The sequence below is a fragment of the Macrosteles quadrilineatus genome, unplaced genomic scaffold (assembly GCF_028750875.1).
Source record: "Macrosteles quadrilineatus isolate MER2022 unplaced genomic scaffold, UCM_ALF_1.0 Scaffold_5__1_contigs__length_97177068, whole genome shotgun sequence".
Lineage (NCBI taxonomy): Eukaryota > Metazoa > Arthropoda > Insecta > Hemiptera > Cicadellidae > Macrosteles > Macrosteles quadrilineatus.
Genome location: NW_026542598.1, coordinates 7,538,358 through 7,552,447, shown reverse-complemented (window position 1 = coordinate 7,552,447; position 14,090 = coordinate 7,538,358). Strand labels below are relative to the sequence as shown.

Here is a 14,090-nt window from a genome sequence, read left to right as displayed (position 1 = left end):
GTATAATGGTTTTATTTTACTCCCTGTCCTGACAGTCTTTAACCTGTTTGCTGAAACTTAAGGAAAGAAGAGAGCATTGTAATATGCTACTTGTGGGACCAAGCATACATTCTTGGCTTGCTCTGTGAGTTTCACTTTCTTTGTAGACTTACATTATCCCCAACCCCGAACAAATTGTAGCAGTTTTGCTTCAGGGACACAGCTTGAACTGTGCAAGTCCAGGTCATTCGTCGGGTAGAAAAGATTTGCCCTGATTTGCTTTAACTTGGCATGTTCCCGTGGAGGCTCTAATGTCCTTTTAAATAGCTATTTGTATATTAAGAGCGTAAAGTACGTCATTTTAGCTTTGTGCAGCAATACATTTCGAAAGCGGCAAAGACCGTTTGTACTTGTAACACACAAGATTTTTTCTACCTCCATAACTAACTTGCAGGCTAACGTCCTTGCAACTGGGGTGGGGGGTTAGTATAAGAAACACTAGCTCAGGAACATCTAGCACTGGAAATAAGAGGATTTATTAGAGGGAAACCTGTATGCTATTTTTATTTTAAAGCAAAGAGCCAGACTGAAACCTAAGAGGGTTCTACCTGGTCAATTAAAGATGGCGGCTAAACATGCTAATGTTCCTGAACATGCCTCTACAGAACATTCTAAATAGTTATTTTTGTAACTAGTGAGCAAAGTGGCCGCACACAGCGAGTGCGGAATGTTTCTCAAGTGCAGCAAAGGGCATTTGCGCTTGTGTTACACATTATATTTTTCCTACAGCCACTATAAAGCATATAAATAATTAAGTGTTTCAAACGCTATACAAAACGTTAGGTTAAACCCAAGCGATGAGCGGAATGGGAAAACCTTTCCCAGCTGATTATAGTCGTAAAAAACTTTGGATGTTACTTATTTTCAAGAGTACACGTCAGTAATAAAATAATTTTGTAACTTTCTTGCGTGCACCATGAAGAAAAAAGTTTGTATGCTCATTCATACTTCTGTCTTGATTATTCAGGAAACAGATTTAATGAATCATGTTTTGCAGTTTCTGCTACATATTTCTTCTGGTGTACACATATATTCACAATCACTGAGTTCATTATTCTCAAACATGTTAAGCCCACTTATAAATTATTCTTTCAAATACTACACTTTAGGTTATGTTCAAACCAAGGGATGACCGAAAATAGAATATAAACACGAAATGACAGGTTAAATCTAGTATCAATCAGCTGATCATAGTAGCAGTATCTTGAAGTGTTGCCAATTTATTTCCAAGACTACACGGATTAAGTGCATAATTAAACCACACAGTTTTGTGTTGTTTGGTTGGAATACTGGTATGCGACAAAGTAAGTAAAAACAGCAATTAGCAGCTTTCTGTACCATAATCAGTGCAAAGGAAGCCAACTTTGTCGGGTGACTGTAGGAAAACTAATTTGCTTCAAATGATTGTGTGCTCTTAACATATCAGAGCTTGTAGTGTGTGGAGCAAATATAATTTTTACCTATTATTTTAGAAGTTAAAATAGCAAGTAAAAATACTAATTTATGGATTTTCAAAGTGATTTTGTAAAATACTCAAAGAAACAATTACAAAGTTTCAGTTCATCCAGTGCATAGTTTGGATCTTTGTGAAAATTTTACAGTTTATTTCAACTCGATAAACACTTAAATAATACCAGGAGTTTTTTTTTACCTATGTTCACCTGGTAAAAAGCCAGCTGGTGGAACCCACTTAAACAATACAAACAAGGCCTATAATTGTATTCAGTTCTTGGAGCTCTGTTTAAGATCCATAAGCCATGGTATTGAAGTCTCCTTTTTTATCAGATGTCATTCTTGATATTCCTTACTATTATTAAGGTAAACAAATAAAACTACAATTCAGATTAATTTTATAAATTATTCATTTAATAATGAGAAAACCATTTCAATTCCACATTAAATGCGATTAGCAATGCATCTTTTGATAGTACCAACTGTACAACAAAATTTACTGACTGACTAGATTAAAATATAATACAAAGTCTAGAAAAATATTACAATACTATTAAACTCTGTACACCATTTACACGAGGCAGTCTGTATATTGAATTGTGCTCAATACCTCTTACAACCGTTACTTTATATTTGGTATAATCTTTGAATAAATCAGGAACTATATAAACAAAATAACATTATCAAACCACCCTTAACATATAAGCTACCCAGTAGGCCATCACAAAATCAGAAAATGCATAGTTTAACATCCAGATAAAAAGCTATGAATTAAAAATTCTTCTTGACAAATTATTTGAAACAGTAGGGACCATGTCATGTGAGTAAATAGATTGTTTATTTTTACATACAAGAATTGTGGAAACCATAATACATCCTTTGTAATAAATCAAGGGGTACGATGATTCTTTTTATAAAAAAATTATAATCAATGGTGTAATGTCAATAAAAACAATCAAAGTATGATGTTTGTAATCAAGATAAATCAAACAATTTGCCAACCTAAAAATGAACTTCTGCTAAACAAACTAAAAGCTATGTTACAATTTATTATTTCGTATTAGGCCTTTAGTTAGTTACAGCACCAAACGAATATTAATTTTTTGAAAAAATTGCATTATTATAAGGATAGAAAAATAATTAATTGTTCTCAAACAATTCTTCACACTCATCGAGCAAAACTATTTCGGCATTCTGATTTAGCGAGGCTCTACTAAAAATTGCCTAAAGCTCCAAATAATAGAACAGTAAAATAACATTAAGTTGTATAATACTAATTAAACTAAATTATGTTAGAATCGATACCATTTGGTAAAACCACAAACTCAATGTTAGATACAGTTTTTGGTTCAAACACAAAAATACTAGCCAGCATTGGAAACAACACATTATTATATATACACTAAAATAATATCTTACAAAATATATTTCATATGTTTGTGTTGCAGGAAGACGGATTGGGGACATACTGAACAAAAGTGAAATACTTAAAAACAAACAAAAGTTTAGGACGGCAGGTACTCTTTCTACTTTCCACAGTAAAAATACTTTCCAAGTGAATTGAGCTTAAAGATTGCTTCTATGTAAGTTTAGGCTGATATTAACAACGATTCCTGAGCAATACGATTGGAAGAGATACATGCATGGGATGGATTTCAGTGCATAAAATACATTCTAGATAAATAACAGGTAACAAACAATTTTACGGACACTTTTCTTAAAAAAATCTTTAAATAACTTTTCTTTATTTTATCTTTTAAAAAACCTAGAAAAAATTGACAGGAGACTATGTGTTTTAAAACTTGCTTCAACCTTGGATACTAAGTCATAATACTTTACAATCAACAAATCAATATATACAGAGAATAGTTAACATATAACATAGTAACAAAATAAATAATGTGCAAAAGTAGAAAGTAAAATGCTCAATATAATTTGTCTTGCAATAAAATTATATAAAAATAGGTAAATTTATAATTAACAAATACTAACTAAAACAATGTGGACCCAAGCTCAATACCAGTGTCCTATAACTAAAATTTACCATTAGGAAGAAAATAAAAATATATGGAGGCAACATTTTGTAATTTAGATTACTATTCTTAACTTCAAACAGTTTACTGTGACTTTTAAATTTGATTGAAACAATATCATGGTATTTGTAATTATTAAATGAAAGTGACATTTACATTTTTTTAAGAATACTTAGGTCAAATCCTTTTAGCGAAAGAAGTAGCCTATTTACCTATGGTGAACAATTAAAATGGCAAATTAATTTTTACATGAGAACTTGGAACGCCAAAGATAATTAATTGACGAGTCACCCTTACACAAAATTGTACAGATTTATAGCACAGACAAACAAAAAGAAATCACAGCTTATGGCATTACCTTCCAAAGTGACTAGTAAAGGTTTACGAGCATAGTTAAATAAAGAGTTGTGCTAGAGCAAATTAATTGTGTGATCCAACTAAATACTGACCCATGAAATTATAGTGCATTATGAAATAGAACAAAAATCAACAGAATACTTAATGTCATAGCTGATATTTTGTTGTAAGTTGTTGTGTGTTTTGAATTTGCAGATTTGTCTATCTTATTCGTTATCTTTAAGAATAAGAATTGCAATAATTTGAGTAACAATTATTGTTTTCATCTGGCAAAGAAGACTTGTTTCCATCTGTTATAATGGTTGATGTGAAGAAAGGCGAAAGGCTGTAACAATTAATTATCTTATTTCAAGGTGCACCTCTTCTATCTCTGTTCTGTAATCTTCTTGTTCAAGCATCTCCATCTTCATTTGCACTAATTTCCTCATGTAATACAAAAACTTGTGCCAATACTTCTCCACAGTTAGTTATTCTACCAGGAGCGTCAGAGACAGGTAGACCTTGAGTCTTTCCAAGTGATTTTTTAGACTTTTATGATAATTTATTTCATCGCTTGTTCCCATTTATTATGTTATGTAAATACATCTTCTAAATTTTGATTAATTTTATCAAAAAAATGTACAACTATTAATGATGGACATGTTTATAAAACACACAAAACTAAAAATAAAATATCAGCTGATGTGACACTTTACAATGAGGAAGAACCTAATTGGATTAACAATTTAATATTAACGACTAGTGGTGAAACAGATTTAAAGCTTTCATTTCTTATCGAAGAGCTGCAGTTTGGAGCGCACGGCGCCCTCGCATATCATAAGGCGGTGGTTAACGCCGCGTCGTGCTGAGTGTTGCCGTCGCGCGTGGTAGTACTCGCGCAACTGATAGTGGTGTGTGAGGCTCGGTGACGGAAGATCACCAGACTCCCACTTAGAGCTGGTGGACGCTACGGAGCCTTGCTTCTTCTCAAAATACTCGACAATCTTGCTGATGTGTTGAGGTGGCTGGGGACAAATCACATTAATTGAAGTGTTTAATTATTACTTATCTCCTGCTTGTAGGAGTGCACATCTTTTCGATGATCCTAAGCCGTTTGCAGTAAGAGAAGTTTCATTGAAGGAGCAGGGGGAAGGAGGAAAATGCAGAGGGAGAGGGAACACTGTGCATAAACTAACAGAGTGATTTGGCGAATAACTTCTTGGCATTTCCAAATGACGCATCCATCTGGTTAACCTTCTAAACACTTATACAGGGTGTTTCACGAGAGGTGTCTCAAATTGATTACGGAAAAACGGCTTAACGTACAAGGATGAAATAAAATTATTTCCCGCTAAATCGACCCCAAGGAATAACGTAAAAATATTTTTAACTTTTTCCCAATACAGGGTGTGCCAAAAACTGAGGGTCACTAGTTGAATCATGTTATTTGGGTTTGACGTGGTTTAACACTTAATGAAATGGAGCCTTTAGTGTTAAACCCAAACAACATGCATTTGATATAGGAAAATTAACAAAAACTAAAAGAGATACAAGGCAAGTGTAAATTACAAATTTGTTGAGAATTTAAAAACCTATAAAATTATATGCCACTTGACATATGTTGCTATTTAAAAATTTTGAACAATGAGCATTCGCAAATTTAAAAAAATAAATTTTTTTTTTGAATTTTTATCATTTTAAATAACCGTTGCTTGTAGCGTATCAAAGTAAAGCTAATTTCATAATGAGTAAGAAAATCTAACCGGAGAAGCGATAAATGCATTGGTATAGGAAACACAAAGTATTAAATAAATATAGATTTAAAAAAAAAACTGCCGCCATTTTGAAACGGAAAAAGATATTTAATTTCTGTTTTTGCCAAAATGTTTGTCTATCAAATACCTTTAAAATGATGTATAACATGACATATTTACCTTTGAAAATTCCAAAATTCGAAGTAGTGACCCTCAGTTTTTGGCACACCCTGTATTGGGAAAAAGTTAAAAATATTTTTTTGTTATTCCTTGGGGTCGATTTAGCGGGAAATAATTTAATTTCATCCTTGTACGTTAAGCCGTTTTTCCTTAATCAATTTGAGACACCTCTCGTGAAACACCCTGTATAAGGAACCTTCTATTTCATTTCCGTATCAAAAACTACAGCGTTGTTGAGTCCCAATGAGAAACCCATTACTGTCTCCCCCCAACCATATACCCTATTACTGTCATAAGCCCTGGTCCCTAAGTCTCCTGATGAATTCTAACAACCTCAATATCATGATCCCAACCTCAATAATGATCAGAGGGCTCTCAATAGGTTTTCCACGCTCCTATTAAATTCAGTTCTAGCAATTTATGTAATATTTTAAATTTTAACCCTACTTTGTTCTGTAACTTTTTTATAATAGTACAATCATTATGTTTAAGGTATATTTTTTTTAGTACTTACTCATTTACCACTTGTCAATACTTTATCAGAAAAATATGCAATCAATATGAACACTTATTTCTCTGAGGACTTTAAAGTTTTACTCAAATAAATATTTTTTAAAACAATGCAATGAAATCTATCAAAGAGTAATATCCTACAATCTATAAATAATTCAGTCTTAATTGTCTATTGTTTGAATTTTTTTGTTACTTCCAGTCTCAAATGCAGACAACTAAATAGTTTCACCAACAGTTTCAAATGTACAGCTGAATAGCGACTTGTACAAGAAATTTGTGACAGATTTGCTGCTTAATTTTTCTTCCCAAGCTTACCTGGTTAGCCCGCTCGTCCCAGCTAGGCAGGTCACTGCCACCTAGTGAGGAGATGTCCTCAGAACTGTCAGTGTAGATGGAGGAGGATCGCTTGTGACAGGCTGCGTCACACCTCAGTGTCACTCCTCGCAATGGTGTCGCAATGTCATCCAGCGAGCACGACACTGTCGCACCAGAGTCCAGGAAAAGGGAAGAGGAAGAAGAAAGTGTCACTGATGATGCCGTACCTAAATCTATACCTGCAAAATTGTTGTTTGTGTAATTAATCACCAATCGTCCAGATGAGGACGCCACATAGGTGTGTATTTTAACCCAATTATGAGAGAAGGATGAGTGTAGAATGGTGTGAGATGATCTGTGTAGCTTTGTTACGTACTGACTAAGATCAGCTGTTTCATAAACCAGGATTATTTTAAGTCAGGCCAATGATTAGGAACAGCAGCTGGGTAGTTTCGAAACGTCAAAAAGCTACCTTTCTCAGAACTCTGCAAGCTCTGAACTAGACAAGCTTATGTTGAGTAGGTGAGCCTTATAACTACGATGTAGCAGCATGTTATAATGTAAGAACATTTATTTGGTATTCATCTTACAAATCCTTGTGATTTACAGTCCCGCCCGTTCTTTGTGATGGAGTCCATATCCACCAGCAAGGCAGATTTGAGCCATATTTTACTATTAAAACTTTATTAAAATGCCATTACATGTATGCCTACACCTGTAGAATACTATGAGGATACATTATGGAAGTAACCGATATGTATTTGGTAGATGGTGGAAGATCTCTACTCAAAAGAAAATTCACTGGTTTTCAGTCATATTTGACATTTTTTTATGGAAACTGGTTACAGGCATAATTACTTTGCATTGAGGTGGACCTCAGAGATAAATAAAGTAGTACACATAGGAAAGTGATGGTAGCGATACAATATCCTAACAGGCAAACTAATGCCTGATTAATCGGATGAGATTCCGGTTCTGGTCCAAGTTAAGATGAATAAAAAAAGAGCATTAAAAAAAAAGAGCATAAAGATCAACAAGTAAGTAAGGTTTATTAATATTTTTACAAAAGAATTTTGAAAAGTTAGTTGAATAGTTTTAGACAAAGATTTAAAATACGGATGTTTAAGACTTAAAAAAGATTAAGGATATATTTATACTTCTGTTTTTCTGGTGGAATTCTAATAATTTTGCCAATATTTCAAGACAGAAATTTATAGATATTAAAGCGGTCGAATAAGCTGTCTACAAAGATTGTGCAGTTGAAAATTCTCAATTTTGCTACCACTGCAAGAAATATTGAGGATTTACCATTCCTTCAAATCACTGTCAAATGTTTTAAGGAATTGAAACTTTAATTTATTACACAGTACCTGGAAGACAAAAGTCCTCTCCTACACTGCTGAAAAACCCGGACTCGCAAGAGCCTCTTCTCCGGAGAGGGACCACAGGGGTTGAGACGGACGGGAAAACAAGGTCTGGGAGGCACGCCAAGTTACTGCTTGAGGCACAAGATCTGCAACCAATAACAATAATACTAGGACATAATACAGTGGAACCTCAAAAACAACTTTGAAAACTAGTGTCATTTTCAAACCACCTAATCACAATCACCTCGATGACAAGTCTTATTTAATAATCCCTTGTTATCGAGCTTCTCCTGTACATTAAATCATCTAGGCCTACTTAGTTACCACAAAATGGACTCTATCTTAACTAACTTTCACAGGACCAGATTTAGGTCAGATGAATAAAACCGGCAATTATGTAAACATGTCACATACTGTAGGAATGGATGTATTATTTTTTATATATTTATTTGTTTTGTACATACGGCAAATGCCAATTACAATGGATGACACACAAATAGTCGTAGTACATTAATTCATATATTGAAATATTCATCTACGCTAAACCTAACCATGCTAGAAAAATTTGTTTCAGTGTGACAAAGATGAAGCAAAAAGTAAAACATATTAAGACATAAGTAACGCCAGCAAAATAAATTCTGTGTAAGGGTAATATAAAGCAGGTGACATCCTTGGTTCAAAAATATACTGTACTCCAGTAACAATTAAAGTGTGCAAAGTGATTGGGTTGGTGACAAAACTGTACCAATTTACAGAACTGTAGAAAGACAATCTGTGTGTTTTACAGTAGGCAGGCATACTGCATTGTGTTTTTACTCTTGAAAATATAAATATCTTGTTAAAAAAGAAGAAGGCTATTTAATTTGTTTCATTTCATTTCTTGTGTTAATGCTGTATCAATTATTCTTCATATCACTTGACTTGCAAGTAGTGTTTTCTTCTAATTCGATAAGTCATTAATACCTTGTCACAACACACCAGTTTCAACTCTGTTTTTTCAAGGTTTTCTTCCCAATAATTTTGATGTCCAATTGATAATTTACTTTCTCTTTGTAGAATGTTGCTTTTGTGCTTATGGAGACTAAAATTTAATTTAAATCAATGTGAAAACATGTTTTTTTATGTATCTAAATTTATTTCTGTTAATCTGTCAAAAATTGTACCTATGTAAGTTAGGATTTAAAACAAATATTTTAAATATGGACCAGCGATGCTCTGAAAATCTCTGGAATCTACTGACATTTTACGTATCAATCAAGTTATCTACTGTCAGTCCTAAAACGCACTAAAGAAAAAATTAAAATAAAGTTATTAAAAAAATAACAAAACCATTATGTACACCAAAGTTAGTTTAATCTTAACAATTGAACAAAAGGTTCTGAACTAAGGCTTGCCACAAAGTAACAAAAAATTTAGACAAGACTCAAATTTCACAAATGTATTAAAAAATTGATACGACAATGGTAGAGAAATTTTTTGAAGGTTTTAAAAAATAGCTGAAGAGTTGGAGACAGATACTTCTTTGGCAGAGGGTAGGATGAAGGTATTTTGGCAGGAGGATTTTCGATAGGACATTTTCAAGTCTCTGAAACATGGTATGATTATGTAATTTAAATAAAGAAAAATAGTTATAACAAGTTAGTAATTTTTTATTCTTCCGCAATCACGGCAAACTCCTGGACATATTTCACTGTCACGGAAACGTCATCACAGTCTTCTGTGATCGAGTCAAGATTTATTGACTTAATTTGTTTTTATGAGTAAAACTCAAGTTTGAAATTTTTTAAATGAAATATTTGAATGTTTTGATTTTTGTCTAGTGATTCTATTTTGATTAGTTAATTTGGATCATTAATGCATGTTCATGATATAATACTTAACTAGTGATGGGCGGATCCAATAAAATGTCGGTACTGGATCCGGATCTTGAAAAATTTGGATCCAGATATGTACTGTCATAAAGGTTAAAAAAAGTAATATTTACAGAAATCTAATTTAAATCAAACTTTCTTAAATTAAATTAGTAATGTTTAAAGGTTAATGTATTAAGATATAGAATAACATAGCTTATATGGCTAGGGAATGACACAGAATATGTCAACGTCTATAAATTATATGGCTAGGCAATATCCCTCATTTTTGGTGGACCCTAAAATTTTCAAAATCTTGAAATAAAACTTTTTTTAGTCTTGTGTACAGAGACACAGTTAAGTCTTGTATATGGACATAGATAGTCTTCTATCCGGTAGTCGGATATCCGGATCTGACCATCAATATACTTAACTAATAATTTCAAATTACCACTCACAGTACCCACATTTCGTTAAATAGGCCCTGGGGTGTACCTTCTAAATTTGAAGTAAAAAACAAAAAGGCTAAAAAAACTACTTGATAAATACCTTAAAGGGTGTTGCAGCGATGTAGGGGATGTTTTACTATCTGAAGGAGGAGTGTTCGAGGGTGCTTTGAACAGAGGGTGGTTGTAGAGGGATGCTCGCTTCCTAGCAGCTTCACAGACCACTCTGTGTAATGCCTCTTCTTCCCCCGAACATTTTGATAATACTTGATTTCTTCTCACATTTAGTCGAGCAATAAGTTCAGAGGTAACAACTGACCCCGTGTTTCTTCTAGTGAACGTAGGAGATGAAGGTAGAGATCGCGGTTTACTTTTTAAAACTGCACAGCACCTCGATTCCATTTTATTTACACAACCTAAAACCGCAGTCTTCACAGTCAAAACATCCTCATCCAAGGAACTTTGGGAAAAAGGACTCAATTCTTTTGATTTTTCGCTCGTTTCAAACTTTTTCTTTGATTTTATTTGTGAAGGTTTAACAACGGGTTCGACTAAAACGGAAGACTGGTCTTGAGAATCTCTCCTCAACGCGTGTATACCTTCTTCCTCGAAGATTTTCCCCCTTTCGAAAGGGGCTTTGGGTTCTAGTTTGTTTCCTGCTGATAACTCAAACGGCTTGGTTCGGAAGGGCGAGGGAGAGGGCAGTTCAAAACATGATGAAAACAAGTCGGTTGAGTTGGTTGATGCGAGGATTTTTTTCACACCCTTGAATTGGCTGAGCGTTGCAAACGGGTTGGCCTTGGAGGGGAAAGGCTTGTAGTGAGGGTCGTTCTTGGCCATCGTCTCTCCGACATGTTTCAACATCGGACGAGCTGTGACAAAGTGACACCTGGCCTTGTCACTGGGAGCTGTGTGCGGCGGAAACACGATCATACCAACATCTTCTGACAATGACCTGCGGTGAATCACTGAAACAGATATCAAGATTTTCAGTAGCTAACAACTATCATAAAAAACTGAAAGGCAACGTATTGTTGAAAATGGAAAATATAAAATTGGTTTCAATACTTAAATTTAACACATATTAACATGTAAGTAATACACAACTCTTAAATAATTAAATAAAGTGTCACCGGTTCAATATCCTTTGATTTTTCATATTGAACAGGAAACAGTTTATTTGATTATTTAAATCTTCAATATCCAGTAGTAGGAAAGTGAACACTGAAACAATTCTTTTTTTTTATGACAAATTAATTTAATTTTTTAAAACATCCATTACTTTCACTTTTATGTGGTGTATAGTGTATACAGTGATTAAAGAGATTTTACTAGTGAGGTCAGTCCAGCCAATGTTTCCCTCTGGTGAGGTAATTTTCAACTTCACAGTTTCAGATACAGACTATAACAGTTTGCAGCAATACGAGCAGAATATCATTTAGTGTTGCCATAAAGTATCATTAGTGTTTATCCATTAAATTGGACATAAAAATAAAAAATGGAAATTATGTGTTGCTTTCCAGATTATCAACTTTAAACTAGAGGTGTGCGGATATCCGAAAAATCGGGTCGGATTCGGTTCGGTTCGGATATCCGTATCCGAACCGAGCCCAAATTCGATATCCGACACTATATGTTATATATCCGACTTTTTCGGATAGACAATATATTTTGACGTTTTGGACAGAAAACTAAATCTCCATAACCATCATTAAATAAATAAATATAGGATGGAGAGGACACAGCTAACTCACCTGATGAAAGGTTGCAGACGAGTCAAAGAACACATAAAATCACACACATAATATACTTAATATTTTGCCTCTTTCAGAGGCTTCTTCAGAAGTAGGCCTAGATGGTAGTTACAAAACAACAGTTTAAATAGGATGACACAGTTTGAATTCAAAATGTTAAGTATATGAAATATTAAGTATATTATGTGTGTGATTTTATGTGTTCTTTGACTCCTCTGCAACCTTTCATCAGGTGAGTTAGCTGTATCCTCTCCATCCTATATTTATTTATTTAATCCAAGCTAAATGCTTTTTCCTAAAAACATAACCATCATTAGTTTCCCAGGACAAAATTACAGCAATACGTTTCCAACGACCTAACAGCAAACGGCAAAGAAGCTGTATGATGCAATACCGATAACTAGTTTAGTCGTTATCGGCTGTTTTGCTTTATGATTAGATCCATCTGGAACGAACAGACATAAAGCAGAAAAGAACTACCATGGTCAAATGAAAGTCAACTCGTGCTTGTCTCGCTCCTGATACTAGGGGCGCTGCGTAATAGTTTTTTTTACAGTACTGTTTCAAAGTAGAAAAATCTAGCCTACTACTGTGATGTTACGTAAACAATAAATTAATGTTTACCGAAAAAAAAGTCAGAATAGAAACAATAGAAAGGCAACACAATAGAAGGGTGGGAGGGGTTGGGCAATGACCTCGAAAGGAGCGCGGGTAGTGAGTCAAGTAGGACCGGAGGGGGAAGGGGTGGGTAAGACCTTGAAGCTATATATAGACTTGCACTACTTCCCTAAACCTAAAGGACTGGCCGGCGAGTGGTATTCCAATCACAGGACAAGATACGTTGTTTTTTGGGTATTCGTTGCCCGGTTTGACTTTGGATTGTCTTACTGTGTAGAAACTTTGAATAATAAAAAATAAAGTTAGAACTAACCACGATTATTTAGCATTGATTGTGTACATATTAAATGATTAAACGATGGGGACCATGGATATATACAAACTTTTGTCGTGATTTTAATTTCAACATCAAAATACAATATTGCACAATCGTGATATTTTAGGTCATTGACCTTTATCATGCATCCGGTATTGCTGTTTCAGAAGAGAAGCACGTTGATCAATTATAAATTGATATTCCCGTAGTTAAAAAGAATTATTTTATAAACCTATAAAACAAAATCATAAAATCTTACATAAAGATAACAATAACAGAAATTGTAAAAAGGGTATAAAGATAACGTCATTATTCTTTCTCTTTGTTCTTCTATTTCTTGGGTTTCCCTTCATCACGCATTCAACAAGTTGCCATGGTTACTAATCACCCATGTCGTTATCAGCTTTTGTGACATAGCGCACAGCAGGGGGTGAAACTTGCCGAAAATCGGTAAATTTTGACCTATTATTTGATTACCAATGAATGTACTTTATTGGTATTTGGTACTGTATTAATAATCGGTCAAAATGGCTGATTTTTGTCAAATTTTACACCAAATTTATTAAAATTTCAAGGTGAACATTAATAAAAAACAATTATTACCAAATATTTTTATTCATTTAAAAGATTGATTTGTGGTATTGGGTTCCCCACTGAGTACAGCCAAGCGGCACTAATGAGGGTCGAACCTTCTTGGGGGTGAACAATAGACAGCTTATCAGACCCGACCCTCCCCAGTGGTCTGGAGAAAGCTTGTAAACAAACTATTGCACAAGCGGGCTTGACATTGGGCTGCTTCAACTATAATTTTGTCAAATGAACTGTGATGTTTCAAAATCAAAAACAATAATTTGGGACCATACTGCTTAACAATGGACTGCAATTAATTGTTGAACATACAATCCATTTTTAACAAATTAAGATTATACGATTCAAATACAATTATAAAAATTATCTTGGTATTTTACTTGGGGTAATGAAGTTATGTAGGCTAGTGTAATTCTCGGTTAATCAGGGTTCTACTGAATTATGTTTGGCAGTGAATAAGTGTAGAATGCAATTTATAAATTCAGGGATACACACCTTTTACAGAGTTATAAAGCCTAATTGCCCAACA

The 14,090-nt window shown here is 33.9% G+C and overlaps 1 protein-coding gene across 1 annotated transcript in view; it reads right to left on the bottom strand.

Annotated features, from left to right (window-relative positions):
- Positions 1-1,883: 1,883 nt before the first annotated feature.
- Positions 1,884-14,090, bottom strand: part of LOC128994472 (uncharacterized) — a 33,756-nt gene continuing 21,549 nt past the window's right edge. The window contains exons 9-12 of the mRNA XM_054419049.1: positions 10,389-11,253; positions 7,993-8,135; positions 6,623-6,861; positions 1,884-4,885 (exon numbers count right to left, since the gene is read on the bottom strand). Coding sequence (XP_054275024.1) covers positions 4,646-4,885; positions 6,623-6,861; positions 7,993-8,135; positions 10,389-11,253 — 1,487 coding nt within the window. The 3' untranslated portion in view covers positions 1,884-4,645. The remainder of the gene's footprint in view (positions 4,886-6,622; positions 6,862-7,992; positions 8,136-10,388; positions 11,254-14,090) is intronic.